This window comes from Pipistrellus hanaki (genome assembly GCF_964339955.1).
Source record: "Pipistrellus hanaki genome assembly, chromosome: 11".
Lineage (NCBI taxonomy): Eukaryota > Metazoa > Chordata > Mammalia > Chiroptera > Vespertilionidae > Pipistrellus > Pipistrellus hanaki.
This window is the reverse complement of record NC_140513.1, coordinates 27,018,973-27,035,851: the sequence shown is the minus strand read 5'-3', so window position 1 is coordinate 27,035,851 and position 16,879 is coordinate 27,018,973. Positions and strand designations below refer to the sequence as shown.

At 40.9% G+C, this 16,879-nt stretch overlaps 1 protein-coding gene across 5 annotated transcripts in view; it reads right to left on the bottom strand.

Moving 5' to 3' along the window:
- KIF24 (kinesin family member 24) overlaps nucleotides 1-16,879 on the bottom strand; it is a 62,327-nt gene that overhangs the window by 18,189 nt on the left and 27,259 nt on the right. For all 5 annotated transcript variants that reach the window (XR_014796231.1, XM_084897945.1, XM_084897943.1 and 2 more), the window contains 5 exons: nucleotides 15,213-15,300; nucleotides 8,963-9,084; nucleotides 8,050-8,155; nucleotides 4,929-5,000; nucleotides 2,804-2,913 (listed from right to left, as the gene is read on the bottom strand). Coding sequence is in view for 4 of the 5 variants with exons in the window: in XM_084897945.1 (XP_084754071.1) it covers nucleotides 2,804-2,913; nucleotides 4,929-5,000; nucleotides 8,050-8,155; nucleotides 8,963-9,084; nucleotides 15,213-15,300 (498 nt within the window). In the remaining variant the exon portion in view is untranslated. The remainder of the gene's footprint in view (nucleotides 1-2,803; nucleotides 2,914-4,928; nucleotides 5,001-8,049; nucleotides 8,156-8,962; nucleotides 9,085-15,212; nucleotides 15,301-16,879) is intronic.

Genomic DNA, 16,879 nt, shown 5'->3' with positions numbered 1-16,879 from the left:
CTTCATGTTTTATAATACCGTTTCTACAACTTTCAGGGAAATAAAACCAAAGCAAAGACTTACAAAGACTGGGAGCCCTCTTTACTTGAACAAAAAGGATCACTGTCTTCTCTAAGGATGTAAACATGCACCCAACATTCCATAATCAGACGTTTTAGAAATCACACAGTCCCGTCAGAGGAGCCAGTGCCAGGACTTCACTACGTCCACGCAGGGCCCACTCCACGCTTCCTGAAGGTGGGCCAACCCACCCACCCACCCACTCACCGTTCCACAAACTGTGGCCTCTTTTCCTGAAAACCATCCACTTTCAGCCTTCTGAGAAAATGAGTTCCCTCAAACCTGCCGGACACTTCAGGAAGCAAAAGCCCTATGGCAGTGGTCGGCAAACTGCGGCTCGAGAGTCGTCGTTTGCCGACCATGTCATACTATCCTTTACCTCTTTGAACACAATATGCCACAATTGCCTAATCCTCACAGCTTCCAATTGAACGGTAACATTTAGTCTACCAGTGGTCGGCAAACTCATTAGTCAACAGAGCAGCAAACCGCGGCTCCTGAGCTGCAGTTTGCTGACCACTGCCTTATGGAAATAAACAGGCTTGTGTTAATATTAGTTAGGGGGAAAATGACCTATCTATTCCCAGGGTTTCTCAACCTTAGCACTAGTGATATTTGGGGCCAGGAAATTCTTTGTTGGTGGGGTGGGGGGCTCCTGTGCACTGTGGGATGTTTGACAGCATCGTTGGCCACCACCCACTTCATGCCAGTAGCACTTCTCCCCAATTACGACAATCAGAATGGTCTCCAGACATTGCCAAATGTTCCTAGGGAGGCAAAATCACCCCAGATAGAGAAATATGTTCTCCTAAATTTCTCTATTCCACAGAGAAATTTAGGAGAACATAGAAAAATCCAGAATTAGTTCTCTGCTAGGATTCAGTTGCCAAGATTAAAGTCTCTTACTCTGTAATACTTAACACAAACAGTATAAAAATTAGGAATTACAAGGAGACTTCAAGTAAAAATGTAACTCTCCGGTGATTGGTTTGTATAATAGATTCGCATTAAAATCCTCTAAGAGGGAGCAGTACTTCTGCCTGGGGGCTCCTGGAAAATGTCTTTTCCATTGCTTTGATTTTAATACAATCCTCAATGGGGGCTAAATGACCCCTCTGACCATTTCTGAAAACCAGGAAGTAAATCTGACACTGAAACTTGATTTAGATATTCCTTTTAGTCTGAGAAGCAAGGCTAGCAGTTAACACAGCTAAGCAAAGAGATGTAGCAAGACCTGAATTGTGTCCATGGATGGACCTTTGCTGAGGTGTTGCAGTAGGGCACGCATACTGTACAAAGAATAGGTTGGCAGGTGCCACAGCAAGTCTAAATGGTTCCAGATTATTCTTGTTATTAAAATCTGAGCTATTTTAGTTTCATTAAGAGAGAAACAAAAATTCCTCCTAGAAAATATTTCTAGAAACCTTGGTGTCAGAAGTCTTACAGGTAATTTGGTCATCAATACTAAATGCTTCCAATATACTCTGCCTCTGACCAAAGTCACTCCTGTCACAGAGTTCTCTTCTGATATACCTGTTGGTGTCCAACTGGAACTTTATTTTTGGACTGCTTAGCAACATTTTTCTAGTATGTGGAGAGGTGGAAATTTTAAAACAGGAAGTTTTAAGCAATAAAATCATCATTATTCTACGAGTGCATAGATTATTGCCTAAAATTAGGCCTCATTTGAGCATATAAAACAAATGTTTTTCATATTTATTTTCAATAATTTATCAGATTACTTTGAATGGGAGAGACTGTTTCTATTGTATTTTTTCTATTCTTTTTTTTTTTTAACCAAAATTATTTCAAATTTTTTTTCAATTGTACTCAGTACATCCCCTATGATGAAGGGTTATTTCCAGCTTCCTTTACTGAGCACTGAGAGGAATGTCTGTTCCTAATGATAAAGTTCAAGCAATTAATACGATGGCTATGATTTGGGGACTGGGTGGAGTTAGGAAACAATACCACCTTAGAGTTCATAACTGTTGAAGCTGGTTAATGAAAACAAGGGGGAGAACTTCAAGACATAGTGGTTTTATGGAAACAATTTTGGATCATCACGCATCTTCTAGTTTGTGAAGTAGCCACTTCCTTCTAGCAAGGCTAGTGTGCTGGCATTAGGAAAGCCATGTAATAAAAGAAACCTCCTTCAAGGGAACCTACTAATATTACAACCCTGCTAGCGACCCACAGGTTGAAAACGGCTGCTGTAGAGCCTAAGACCATCGGTAAACACAGATATTTACGTTACGATTCATTAACAGTAGCAAAATTACAGTTATGAACTAGCAATGAAAATAATTTTATGGTTGGGGGTCACCACAACATGAGGAACTGTATTAAAGGATCGTGGCATTAGAAAGGTTGAGAACCACTTGTTCTTAGTGTTTCTGCCTTGACAAGTAATATGTATTATATCTCTCATAATTAGGGCAGAGGCTAGCGAGAAGATTCTACTCCAGAAAAATATTTCATCTCCCGTTAGCCATTTAAAGGCAATGTGTCACCTTCCTCTGTCACAGTCACATTTGTAAAATGCTGGGGCCTACCGGACCACAGTTTTCAAATGACCAAGTGCACAATCCCTGATGGTAGTATCATTTCCCCAAGGTCAGTTCTCTGTGTCTGTGTGTGTATGAGACAGACAGACAGACACACACACACACACACACACACACACACACACACAGAGTCACACACGCATGTGTGCATGACCTGCCACCTGAGAAGGACTCACCGGTCAGCATAGCGCAAGGTATTCAGAGTGTGTTCAGTGGCAACGTGGCTTGGTGAGATGTTGGCAATCATGCAGGTTTTGGCATTGCCGATGAAAGAGTCTTTCAGGACCTGTCCAAAACAGAAGGTAGGCCAATGAAATCAACTGACAAAGGGCATACTGACCATTGTATCCAGGACAGTGGGCCCCAGTTCCCCTGTCTACAAAAAGGCAATTCACAAAAGAAACACAACTAATAAATACAAAAAAAAAAAAAAAAAGGTATTCCCTTCACCATTAAAGAAATGCAAACAGCCCACCAGTGTTGCTCAGTGGTTGAGCTTTGACCTATGAACGAGGGGTTCATGGTTCGATTCCTGATCAGGGTACATGCCCAGGTTGCTTGATCCCCAGTTGGGGGTGTGCAGGAGGCAGTCAATCAGTTATTCTCTCTCATCATTGATGTTTCTATCTTTCCCTCTCCCTTCCTCTCTGAAATAGAAAAAATATTATAAAAATTAATAAAAAAGAAAAGCAAATAAACTATTATAAAAACAAATATTCTTTTCACCTTTAAGATTAAGAAAGACTCTTTCTGAGGGCCTAGGGAAATGGGCTCTTATAAACTGCTAAACTGCCAATGTACTGTGTACCATGAACTGGTACAAGCATTTGGGAGAGCCATTTGGAAATATGTATGAAAATGTAAAAAATGCACACACTGGTTTGGCAAATTGAAGAGTTTATAAACAGAACAAACTAGATAACTGTAAACTCAATACAATCATTCAAAATAATGATGTACTTAGCTACACAGAAAGACCTAAAATTATTGTAGAAGGGAAAAGGTATGATTCCATTACTCTGCAGGTGGATCTTTTTTATTGTTAATCCTCACAGGAGGAAATGCTTTCCATTGATTTTCACAGAGAGTGGAAGAGAAGGGGATAGACAGAGAAAAATTGACGTGAGAGAGACACATCGACAGGTTGCCTCCCGCATGCAACCACGACGGTGCCTGCAACCGAGGTACGTGCCCTTGACCGGAATCGAACCTGCAACCTGTCAGTCTTCAGGGCCGAAACTCTAACCACTGAGGAACTTGGGGATACAGGTGGATCTTCATATACAAGTGCAGAGAGATGTGTGGGAGAATGTTCAGCAGTGTCACTGGGAGGTGGGATTTTTCTGGTACCCTTCCCGTCTTCTTTGTATTCGTATGTACTGTTTGAATTATTATTATTTTAACTACCGGTAAATAGGAACACATTTTCTGAGATGAGGACTAATCAATCACCTTTAAGAAGGGTTTCCTAGTGCTGAAAGGTTTGGTAAGACACAATTGAATCCTAAATCACCAACTCTGCCTAAGAAGTAGCTATGTTATTACAGGGTCTGCTCCAGCCCCTGTGGAGCTGCTAGTCTAGTTAAAACTTCTTCCTGAACACAATCTTCACCTAAAACGCCCTTCACCTAGTCTGCCCTCTAGTGGCACAGGACTAGGGGAGAAAGGAACCAGGGGCACCCACACTGTCTTCACAAGTGATTGCACCAGGCAGACTCCGCAGCAATTACAGATGCTGTCTTATTGGTGTTTTCTGTTAATAAGTCTGAAGCACATTTTTCGTGACAGAAAAGCAGAAAAAAATTACCTATATATAGTTCTACCTCTCAGAATAATCAGTTAACAAATGTACACTTTTCTGTATAGTTTTTTTCTCATTTATTTTAAATTATAGATCTTGATCATCTTTCCTATCAATACAGGTAAAAAAAAAAAAACTCTATCATTCTTTTTTAACTGCAGCCATTAGTTTTTGTATTGAAACACTGGTCTAAGTCTTACAGCTAAGGAAGTACCCCTACGTACTTAGAAATAAGCGGAAAGCTGTGGATGATGGCCAGAAGAGCTTTGCTACCCCTGTGGGAGCCTGGCTACCTCTTACTCCAAGTTTCTATGCCTGAGTGTGCTCCCTCTCCTCCTATACGTGAGAATTCTGGAAGGAACGTGATTCCTCCTCTCCCCACCCCTTGCCACGCTTAGCATCATGCCTTACTGGCAGCGGAGGCTCCGCTGAATGAACAGATGAATGGAAGGAGGAACAATGAGAATCAGAACAAACTCAAAACTCACATTTAGCATTACCTGAGTTAATTTGCTTTGCCGGAAGGGAGTATGGGTGTGTTCCTGATCCAGTGCTCGGATACATTCCTTCAGCTGCAAACAAGAAGCACATCAAAAATCATATGCAACGAGAGAGCAACAGATCAGATTTTTCTTATATTCAAACGAGAGTTAATTCTCCAAAAAGTCAAATGCCCTGGTTGTTTCCTGATCAACAAGAAAAATCAAGCTAGACTGGGAAACATTATGCTGGCTGTGCCTAGATAAGGGCCCCCAACTTAAAAGCAGTAAATAGCCCTGACAGTACGGTACAGACAAACCCACAGACCTTCCCACAGGTCCCGAGTCTAAACTTACATAGTGGCAGCTGGCCTTTCTCTCCCCACACTACTCCCAACTGCAGAAGCATTTAGAGAAAATATCTACTCCACTCTGCTCACACGTACACACCTACAACTGTAGCCTCAAGTGTAGATTAAAATATAAGTTGTCTGAATGGGACAGGAAAAATTCTGGAGTCAGAGCTCGAAAGGAACTGAGAATACCTAGGTCTACCTCCTCATTTTAAAAAAGCAGGGTCTGTGGCCTAAAAAAGCAAGTCAGAGAAGTGCTCCCAAGACATCATTAGTGCCAGCAGAGACCTGGATATGCAGACCTCCAGGGGCAACAGATAGAGCAAGGGTGGGGAACAAGATAAGGGAGGAAAGATCTATTTCTGATCATGCATCAGCGCTGAAAGGCAGTAAAGAAAAGGAAGGAAGGAATTCCTTGGAAGTGCCAGAGCTGGGAATTCACCAAGAACAGGTAAGTAGCTTTGCTGTGGCTGTTCTTGGTTGCAACCATAGATGCCTGCAGTTTAGCCCTCTCTATCAAAGAAGCTGCAGGGTATAAGAAAGCATAAGGAAGTTTCAATGTCCTTTTTTGTTGCAAATCAATTCAATATCCCCAAACTTTAGCACTGGGAAGAATCTTCAGAATGGACGAACAGATAACCAAGCCATGCCCCCGAGTTCCACCTGCCCCTTAAATACTCAAGTCTAAGTGTGGCCACCAAGCCCTATGAGTCTTTGGGAAATGGAAAGTAGATTTTACTAAACACTAAGACTATCCAAGGACAATAAGAAACAAGGGGCACCTTTGTGCATCTCACAGAATACAAGTTTTTATCCTATTCTGAATGGCTTGTTCCCAGGCCCCTTTACATGCTATTGCCCACGTGAGACAGGCACAGTCAAGCCCCAGAGGGTTGTAGGGTTCCATAGATATTCCTTCCCAATTTCATAGTTGATTCCTGGACCATAGTTTAAAAAATGTTTTAAAATTGATTTTTGGAGAGAGAGGAAGGGAGAGGGATAGAAACAAACATCAAGGAGAGAGGATCATTGTCCATCAGCTGCCTCCTGCACACTCCTTACTGGGGAGCAAGCCCACAAACCAGGCACGTGCCCTGACCAGGAATCGAATCAGGGACCTCTTGGTTCCTGTATCAATGCTCAACCGCTGAGCCACACTGGCTGAGTTGGACCATAGTTTTAAAATGAGAATCACAGATTTCTAGCTGGAGACTGTGGATCCTTGGCTAATTTATTTAATCCATCTGAGCCTCAGAATCCTGAACTATAAAGTGGGGATAAAGAGAACTTGCTTAACTTCACAGAGTTGTGAAGGCTAAACTGACTAGCATATAGTAAGTGCTTAAAATATACTGGTTCTAGGATAATTTGAGCAAGAAAATAATGATACAAATGGATTATAATCTAGCAATAAAAAATCTATTTGCTGTTATAATAAAAGAAAAACATGCAAATTAACCACCACTCAACTACACCTATAAGCCATGCCCACTAGCCAATCAGGAGCAAGTATGCAAATTAACCAAACCAAGATGGTGGCCAGCCACAGAGCTGGAGTGAGCAGGAGGCTTGGGTTCCTGTGGCGATGGAGGATGTACCTATTTAGGAAGTCTAAGAATGACCCATGAATTATTTCTGCCAAGAAAATATAAAACCTAAATCTGATCAGTCCTCTAGATCAGCACTTTCATAAGAGAAATATGTGAGCTACAAATATAAACCATATGTTAATTTAAATTACTAATATCCACATTAATTATAATATTAAATACATAACTTAATTATGTTTTAGTTAAACTAATTCATCCAAAAATATTATTTCAATATGTAATCAACATGGAAAAAATAGTTATTTTATATGCATCAAAATCCAGTGTGTACTTTACAGTAAGAGTACATCTCAATTTAGACTCACTACATTTCAAGTGCTCAATGGCACATGTAACTTAGTGGCTACCATACTGAACAGCACAAATATAGTTCTTAACCACTTTATAGAAACGATAAAGGATAGAGTACTATGTTACACATCAACATGGAGATGCAGTCAGTCTAATCCAGACTGTAGGAAATCTTGTAGGATAATGAATACATTGATATAAGGACAGAAATAGAAAGAGAGAACTGATAAAGAAATAAAAGAGACATATCAACCAAAGTATCTTGCTTGCATATTGATTTGAACAAACCAATTATAAAAAGACATTTATGGGATAACTGGAGAAACTATACTACTTAATGGATAATAGATAACATTAAATGATTATTTCTCTAGTATGATACTGGTATAATTATATTAAAATATTATCTCATAATATTTGAGGGAAAATAACATGATGACAGGACTTGCTTTAAAATAATTCAACTAGGGGAGGAAAAAGTATTGGGTAGATTTTTCACGTGTTGAAGCGGGGTGACAAGTATTCGGGAGATCATTATATTATTTTTCTAATTTTGTATGTTTGCAAAATTAATGCAATTTTAAAACTTGATGAGAAGGAGAAAGCTTCCCTAAGTTAACCATTCAGTAATTTTAGAAATACTTCTCTATTCCTCATTGGCAGGCAGTGACCACAGGAAGAGAAGACAGAGAGAGTAGGAAAGAGTTGCCTAGAATTGCTGAGAATCTGATTGGGCAGCCTCCATCTCCATTCCTGGAATTCATTGCCAGATAAAAGCATGCCCTTGCTCTGTTGATTCCATCCCATCCTTACCCACTCTGGCTGCATGTAAAGAGTGGAAACATCTCTCAAGAAGGATTTTCAGATGAAAGCTTTAGAACAACTTACAGCCAGAAGACTCTGGTTAATTTCTGCACCTTCCATCTTTGTCTGTCTATCTGAGTCTCTGGCATCTGCTGCTCTTTCACTGCCAGCCAAGTCAATGAAAGAGATCCTAGAGAAAAGACACAGCAGGGATGATTTCTATGGAGCGTTGGTTTATTTTTATATCAGTCAGCATTTTGTGACATCCGGAAGAAATCAACACTGGCCTATACTCAGGAAAAAACACACATTACTGTCAGTTTTCCAAAAGTATTGCAAGATTCTGATCTGTCTGCTGCTGCTGGCACTGTTCAACCCGACACTTTCATTGGTTTTAATCATTCGTGAGAAAGTATGATTGAAATTAATAAAACATTCTTCCCAGCAGGCTAAAAGACCACAATGTAAATCACTTAGGAGACCACTTAGATAATTAAACAGAAACTTTTGGGCTGCTTTCCAGCCAAAAAAAAGGGAAGGAAGGAAGGGGGGAAAAAGACTCATTACTCAGAGGTGAGATAGGCTCATCCATCAGTGTGGCAGAGTTTGCTAAGATAGCACCAGAGAAGCAATGAATGTACCCAATTGTCTTATGGTTTCTTTCAAGCAGGATGGATTAATTTTCCTTTTTCTTTCTTTGGCCTGTAAGCGCTCTGAGATGCATTTTCTGCCCTTCCTCTGCTGATACCGTGCTTCACGTTAGAAGCAATCAATGTTCCTTTTAATAACTTAGGGTTGACCAACAATAGGCCATTACTTCATGATTAATCAACTGATGGCACTTTAGTACAATGATTTATTTCAGGGCTAACAACTCGACTCTATTCTTGAAATAAAGAACTCTGTGGTGGCATGATGTCCTGTTGTTGATAGCACATATTTCAAAGTCACATTAGGAAAAGGCAGACAATGCAATTCCTGAATATTTTCAGCTCACCTGCCAAATGTTCTCTTGGCTGAATCTTTAATTTGGATTTGGATGATAGCATGAGAGCGGGAGGAGTCTGCATTAACTCCAGTGGCCCCGGTGCTGCGCTCCTTGCTGCCCTTCAGAATCACCTAAAAAATAAAGTCCATAGAGTGACCTCCCCAAGGAGTAAACAAAGCCCTCTGGCTCCCAAGAGACCAGACATGTAACTCTGTCATTACACTGCAGTTTTCCCCCTCCACGTTGAAAGGGACCCAAACACTAAATCATACAGTAAGTACCCAACAGCAATGAAAATAATGTGGAATACTAATTCTTGCTAATACTTCTTGATCTCATATATTTTTTAATATCTTTGATGGATTTAGTATGACAAAAATCCCTAGGGCATAACTTGGTTCCAAAGCAAGTTCCCATAATTCCCACCTATTCTAGTAATTGAAGCGAAGGACCGAAATGTGCATCATGGAATGACTGATCACATCCACCCGTTTCACAAGTATGTAGTCATAAAGGGAGTCAAGCTTGATGTCTGGGAACATGGAACTGATGAGTTATTGCACTTGCTATAAACCCATGATTTCCCTTGAGACCAATGCCTCCCCTCCCCCAATTAGGAATAAAGATTAACCTAGGTGCCTCTGGCCCCTGGGAATGGGGAAATTCTCAGGATTGGCCTCTAGCCATTGAAAACACAGCCATATATGAATATGCTGCCCTGATTTTGGATAGGGGAAGGAGTATTAATTTCTGAGACTCAAAAGGTGAACAACTTTAAATATAATATTTGATAGAATCCTCACAACAGCCTAATGCGAGGTGAGTATTATTAGACCCAGTTTACAGTTGAGGAATAAACTCAGAGGTTGATTTCCTCACAAACAGCTGTTGTGTGGCAGAACCAAATTCCACTTTCAGTATGTATGACTCCAAAGCCCATGTGGTTAAGTTAAGTGACTTATCCAAGGTCATACTGGTAGAATACAGTCTAGGGATAGAAGCCAGGTGCCCCCTGTCACATATGAGTAATGATGATACTTCTGCTGGGACCTAGGAGAACTTTGAGAGGCATCAGGAGCAGTGGATACTGACAGGAAGCAGAAAGGATAGCTCTGTGGTGAAGTTCACCCCCAAAGGCTGGTTTCTGGGTTCTATTACAGAGTTTTTTACTTGGCTTTTCACTGCACTTTGTCTACCATGAGGTACTAGGTACCCATGAGTAACGTCTCAGAAAACCTAACATATTGAGGCAACCTTTCCTGACTAAATGCCTTTTAGGGAAGGCATGAAGGAATTTCTGGTCCGTGGTCAGTTTCCTCAGCTTCAGTAATAGCTTGAAATCATCATGACTTTCAGAAACTGTGGAATAAAGCAGCTGAGCTCTGAGGAGTAAAAAACTAGATAGTTTGTGAAGATCATCAGACAAACTTTTGTAAATGACATACAACTCAAGTGTAGTAGTTAAGGGATTGAAATCTTAAGTTAGACTATCTGGGTTCACAAGCCAGCTCTGGCACGTGACTGTGTGAACTTTTGCAATGTATGAACACTTGAAAATCACTTACATTTTTAGGGTCTCAGTTTCTTATCTATAAAAATGGTAATCTCATAGGTTACTTATGAGAATTAAAAAGATAATACATGTAAAGCACTTAGTACCATGATTGGTACATAGTAAGTTTTCAACAAATATTCATTTTAAAAAAGATACTAAAGAACTAACATTTCCATGTAAACTTCCAAAACTTAAACTATTTTCATAAATATAAATAAATCAGTTTCGTGGGGAAATAAGATCAACATGCGATTCCATGGGCTCCCCAGTAGAAGTAAAGGGAAAGCCTGTCCCGCGTGGCTCAATGGTTGAGCATCGACTGTGAACCAGGAGGTCATGGTTCGATCCCAGTCAGGGCACATGCCAGGGTTGCAGGCTTGGTCCCAGTGGCAGCTGGTCAATGATTCTCTCTCATTGATGCTTCTATCTCTCTGTCCATCTCTTCTCCCTTCCTTTCTGAAATCAATAAAAATATATTTAAAAAAAAAAAAAAAAAAAAAGGAAGAAAAAGAAGTGAGGGAGGGAGAAAGAGAGAAAAGAAAGACAATTTACTTGGAGGAAATAAAAGTCTAGTAGTAGCTGTGGCCAGTGTGGCTCAGTTGGTACACACACACACACACACACACACACACACACACAAAGCCACTGGTTTGACTCTGGGTGGGGGCACATGCTTTGGTTGTGGGCATGCAGGAGGCAATTGATCAATATTTCTCTCACACTGATGCTCATCTTACATTGATGTTTCTTTTTCCCTCTCTAAAATCAATAAAAACAAACAAATAAATAAATAAATAAAGTCTAGCCCTAGCTGGTTTGGCTCAGTGGATAGAGCATCAGCCTATGGACTGAAGGGTCCCAGGTTCAATACCTCTCACCATTGATGTTTCTATCTCTCTATCTCTTTCCCTTCCTCTCTGAAATCAATAAAAAATAAAATAAAATAAATCTAGGAGTAACCCTCGTTGGTTTGACTCAGTGGACAGAGCATCAGCCTGCTGGCTAAAGGTTCTGGGTTCGATTCCAGTCAAGGGCATATGCCCAGGTTGTGGGCTCAATCTTCAGTATGGGGTGTGCAGGAGGCAGCTGACCAATGATTTTCTCTCATCATTGATATTTCTATTTTTCTCTCCCTCTGTCTTCCTCTCTAAAATCAATAAAAATATACATATTTTTTAAAGTCTAGGAGCACAATTAGTGCAATCACTGTAAAAAATACTAGGTTCCCTTCCCCGCCCCCCTTCTCAAATTCTTTCTTCTGAAGGAAGTATTTGTAGTAATTGAAGTCTATAGTACAAGTTTCTAAATCTAGGAACTTTAAACAAAACGTGTGAGTAGTGAAATGGGGACCTGCTACAATAAAAAGTAGAGGCAACTGCTGAATTCTGTGGTACTGGAAACAATCAGTGATTTCTTAATAAGAATAATAGATATGACAAACTGAACTAGCATCACAGTAAACATTTCATGTATGTTATCTAATGTCCTTATCTATTACTAGACCCAGTCATCTACTATCATCTACAGTGGTGCCTCACACAACGAACTTAATTCGTTCCAGGAGCAAGCTTGTTATGCGGAAAGTTCGTTATGTGAAACGCGTTTTCCCATAACAATACATGTTAAAAAAAATAATTCGTTCTGTAGCATAAAATATGCTAAGATGACATAAAAAAAGATAAATTTTTTGTTATTATTTTTATTTAGATACATCTAAAAACAATTTTTTTTAAAAAAAACACACATTTTTTTAAATTTTAAGACAGACTAAGTAGAGTCTACCGAATCTTGCACATGTTCATCCATTTTCTGCTTTTTGGCCGATGGTTTCATGAAAAACCTGTCCAAAGTTCTCTGTGCGAGGCGTTCTTTATGCGAGGCACCACTGTATATATTTCAAGTTCAGGAAAGTAAAGGTATACTCAAAGATACATGGCACTGGGACCCAGCTCTGACTGGTTATAAGGATTCAATCACTAAGTTTCTTGTATGAATATCAAAGAAGGCTTATGAGTACGTCAGTAAGATAGGCAATGTATATACAACTGAGGCTCTTTTAGGGGAGGTTCTTGCTATGTGGCCTCTGCTATACCAATCATAGCCAAGGAAATGATAAAAAATAAAATAAAGCTGCCAGTGGTGAGACCAGTAACAGGTGGCCCTATCTGAGTGAGCCCGAGAGTGATCTCTGAGGATAACACTTGAAGATGATACCGCAGAGTGACACTTGAGCAAACACACAGGTGATACTTTAGTTAGTACGACACCTGAGAGACGGTGAAAGTGTGACATCTGAGTTTGCAAGTGCTGTTGTTTCGAGTCAATAAATGTTTATGAGGGTAACTGTGTCAGATATTCATAATTTATACCAACTTTCCAGTTTGATCTCAGCTGGGCTTCCTTCTTGTACAACTTTGTATGTACTATCGATGGAGTGTATCAATGGCAATAATATGTTGACTAACAAGAAACTTCTTTCTGCTTTTCTTAGGAAACATACCTTAGGATAGAGCAGTGCCTTATACTCTTCCAGGGTGAAGAGTGTGATTTGACACCAGAGCAAAGGAAAGGGGATTCCTCTTAAGTGTTTTCTCCTTTCCCACTGAATTGGTCTAATCTCCAGGGACAAACACATCGTGAGGACCAAATCTCTTGAAACTCGGGGCAAAAGAACAAATGGCTGGGGAAAGTGGGGCCAAGGGAACAGGTATATGAGAAACAATTTCCTTAGGGCTCCACACTGGAGGGAGTTCTAGACAGGTAAGAATGGTCAGTCTAATGATGACACAAGTATGAGGCCCATCCCTTAAACAAATTTGCCTGTTTGTCCCAGGATAAAGAAACCATTAGAAAAAGATATAACATTGGCGGGCCACCCTTCCATTTCATGCACCCAAGCCTGTGGAGAGGTATATAGTGAAGCTGTTCTAAAGGTAAGTATTGTCAAGTACCCAATCTGTCCTTCCAGCCTTCTCCCTGACTCTAAACCAAGCTTGTTGGATATATTAGAAGATAACTATGATGGCTGCACATTAGAATCACCTGGGGAACTTTTAAATATATATATTTTTAATTTCAGAGAGGAAGAGAGAGATAGAAACATCAATGATGAGAGGGAATCATTGATTGGCTACCTCCTGCACGTTGGACCGAGCCCACAACCCAGGCATGTGCCCTTGACCAGAACAGAATCCAGGACCCTTCAATCTGCAGGCCAACACTCTATGCACTGAGCCAAACCAGCTAGGGCAAGGTGGGTATTATTTTAAAAGTTTACCCTAGCCAGTTTGGTTCAGTGGATAGAGTGCTGGCCTGCGGACCAAAAGATTCCAGTCAAAGGCACATGCCTGGTTGTAGACTCGATCCCCAGTAGGAGGTGTGCAGGAGGGAGCTGATCAATGATTGTCTCTCATCATTGTTTCTATTTCTCTCTCTCCCCTCTCCCTCCCTCTCTCCTTCTCCCTTCCTCTCTGAAATCAATGCTACATAATAAAAGGCTAATATGCAAACGGACTGAATGGTGGAATGACCAGTTGCTATGCCGTGCACTGACCACCAAAGGACAGAGCTGCCCCCTGGTGGTCAGTGCGCTCCCACAGGAGGAGCGCCGCTCAGCCAGAAGCCGGGCTCACGGCTGATGAGCGAAGCGGCCGTGGCGGGAGCCTCTCCCACCTCCGTGGCAGCACTAAGGAGCAGCGAGCAGAGCAGTAAGGAGCAAGGGGTCCCGGACTGTGAGAGGGTGCGGGCTGGGCTGAGGAGCGCCCCCCTCCCGCCCCAGTGCACACATTTTGTGCACCGGGCCTCTAGTATCTTAATAAGAAAACTACATTAAGAAACCACTGAAGCATACACTTTAACAAGGTGAGTTCTACGGTATGTGAACTATAGTAAGTTAATAAAATTCCAGAAGAGAAAAAAAATCTAACTATTCTAAACTATTAACAGTGGATATCTCAGTGGAGAATGTACAGTAAGTTAGAGGAGACTTTATTTTTCTACTTTACATATTTTTCTAAAATAATATATTTTATTGATTTTTCACAGAGAGGAAGGGAGAGAGAGAGCTAGAAACGTCGATGAGAGAGAAACATCAACCAGCTGCCTCTTGCCTGCAACTCAGGTACATGCCCCTGACCGGAATCGAACCTGGGACCTTTCAGTCCGCAGACCGACGCTCTACCACTGAGCCAAACCGGTTTAGGCTATTTTACATATTTTTAATGCTTAGATGTAATAATGAGCAAGTGTTACTTTGGTTATAATAAAAAGATAACTTTTAATAAAAGAGAATTTTAAAATGCCTTTGGAAGGGTATAAAAAAACAAACAGAACTAGCTGCCTCAGGAAAAGGCAATGGAAGGGATATTTTCATTGTACCTTTTGAATTTTGAATCCCTGTGAGAGTATTACCTATTTAAATTTTTATTTAAAATAAGAATATTTCTGTCTAGCAGCTTTTCATAGAGCCTACTACCAGAGAAATACTCATTAGCAGCTTTTGAAACTGGCCCAAGAGAATCCTCTCATGATTTGGTTCTCTCACTTGCCCTTCCTCCCACTACCATGGCAGTGAGACAACCAACTTAGAGAAAGCAGCGACATTTTCCTAACTAAATCTGAGTCCATTATGCTTGTTCGAGAGCAAAATGAATTCTTCCCTGTACTTGGGCTGCTACAATGGTGCACTGAAGAAGGGAGGGTTACCTCTAAGAGGAGCTCCACGCTATCCACCTGCAGCTCTCGCAGTCCCACGATCTGTACCACATGCTTGCTATCTTCTCTTGCGAAGAGCCTGCAGAGGCAAGAACATGTTATTCCTGAACATACTTCCCAGGCCCTATGCCCTGAGCTCACCCCCAGAAAGGTTACTAATGGACACCCTAAAATATACTGCTAGATTTTTAAATCCTATAAGCAAGATTCCATCACTTTTTATGCAAGGGTATAAGAACAATTTGTCCTCTATATTTAAGAGTTAATTTAAAGATCCTTAAACTCTGGTTTCTAGTTTAAGAGGTGGACTGAGCATATATACTTTTATCTACATTTATCAAAGCCTGACTATTAATATAGAAAATATATTTTATTAAGAAAACAACAGGTCAAATTTAAAAAGCTCTAAACAGCCAAAACCGGTTTGGCTCAGTGGATAGAGCATCGGCTTATGGACTGATGGGTCCCAGGTTCAATTTCAGTCGGGGGCATGTACCTTGGTTGTGGGCACATCCCCAGTGGGGGGTGTTCAGGGAGCAGCTGATCGATGTCTCTCTCTCATCGATGTTTCTAACTTTCTTTTTTTTTTTTTTTAAAAGAAAAGCTCTAAACAAACAAGGAGGGTGCCATCAGTGGACCAGGACATTTTAGAAGTTCTAGAATGGGAGGAAACAGATATTAGCTAATTAACCAGAGATACAAAACCAAACAAACAAAAAATCACAAAAAAACCCACAGCACAAGACACTTATAGAATAAGTCTGGGTGAGCCCTAGAGAAGCTTAAACCCAGGACTAAGCATTCCCATCCCCTTGGCTATAATCAGAGAATGCAAATATACAGGGTAATATACCCGGGTCATTCATTAAAGAATCACATCACAATGGTTGAATAATCTGTCCCTTCCCACAAACAAATGAACCACATACACAACACAACAGTGGCCTTTATTCTCAGGCCAACTATTGTTTAGAGGAAGTGGCCATTCTGACTGGAAAGAGCCCCTAATAAGGTTACTGGGACTTGGGAGAGAAGCTGTGATTAAGCTAACTTGAGGCTTTAAAACCAAAACAAAGAGGGTAAAAAAGAAAGGCAACTCTTCGTCAAACAGCCCTAGAATAGCGCCCTCCTTAATCTGGCACAGCTGAACCACCAAGATCTATATATTTTCTGATTGTGGCATACCTGTCCCTCTTTGTTGGAAGAGTCCACAGGATTATGGCTTGCCTAAACCCACTCAGTGGCCTCTCTGGTTGTGCTACTCAATATTCTAGTGCCCCTCTACAATGGAGCTGACCTATCATGCTTTCACTGCTGAGCGGGAGCAGCTCCTCACCTCCCCTCCCCTCCAGGACTTGCCTGGAGCACACAGAACTTCATGTCCTTTCGGAAACCTTTGCTATGGGTTATTTCACTGATTTGGTTTCCCCAGCCTTCTACCATGTTCAGCCTCGACTCACTCCTCTCCACTTGGTGTTGCTATTCTATTCCTAACATGTCTCATGTCTGGTTAATTCTGTCATTACAAACTCTTATCCCTTCATCTCCCCTACTTCTCTTCTCCCTTTCCCCCCCCCAAGTAGATACCTTCACAACTTTGTTCCCTCCTACTCTGTCATCTGTTTCAACCTAAGTAAAATTTTAGGCCATCAAAATAC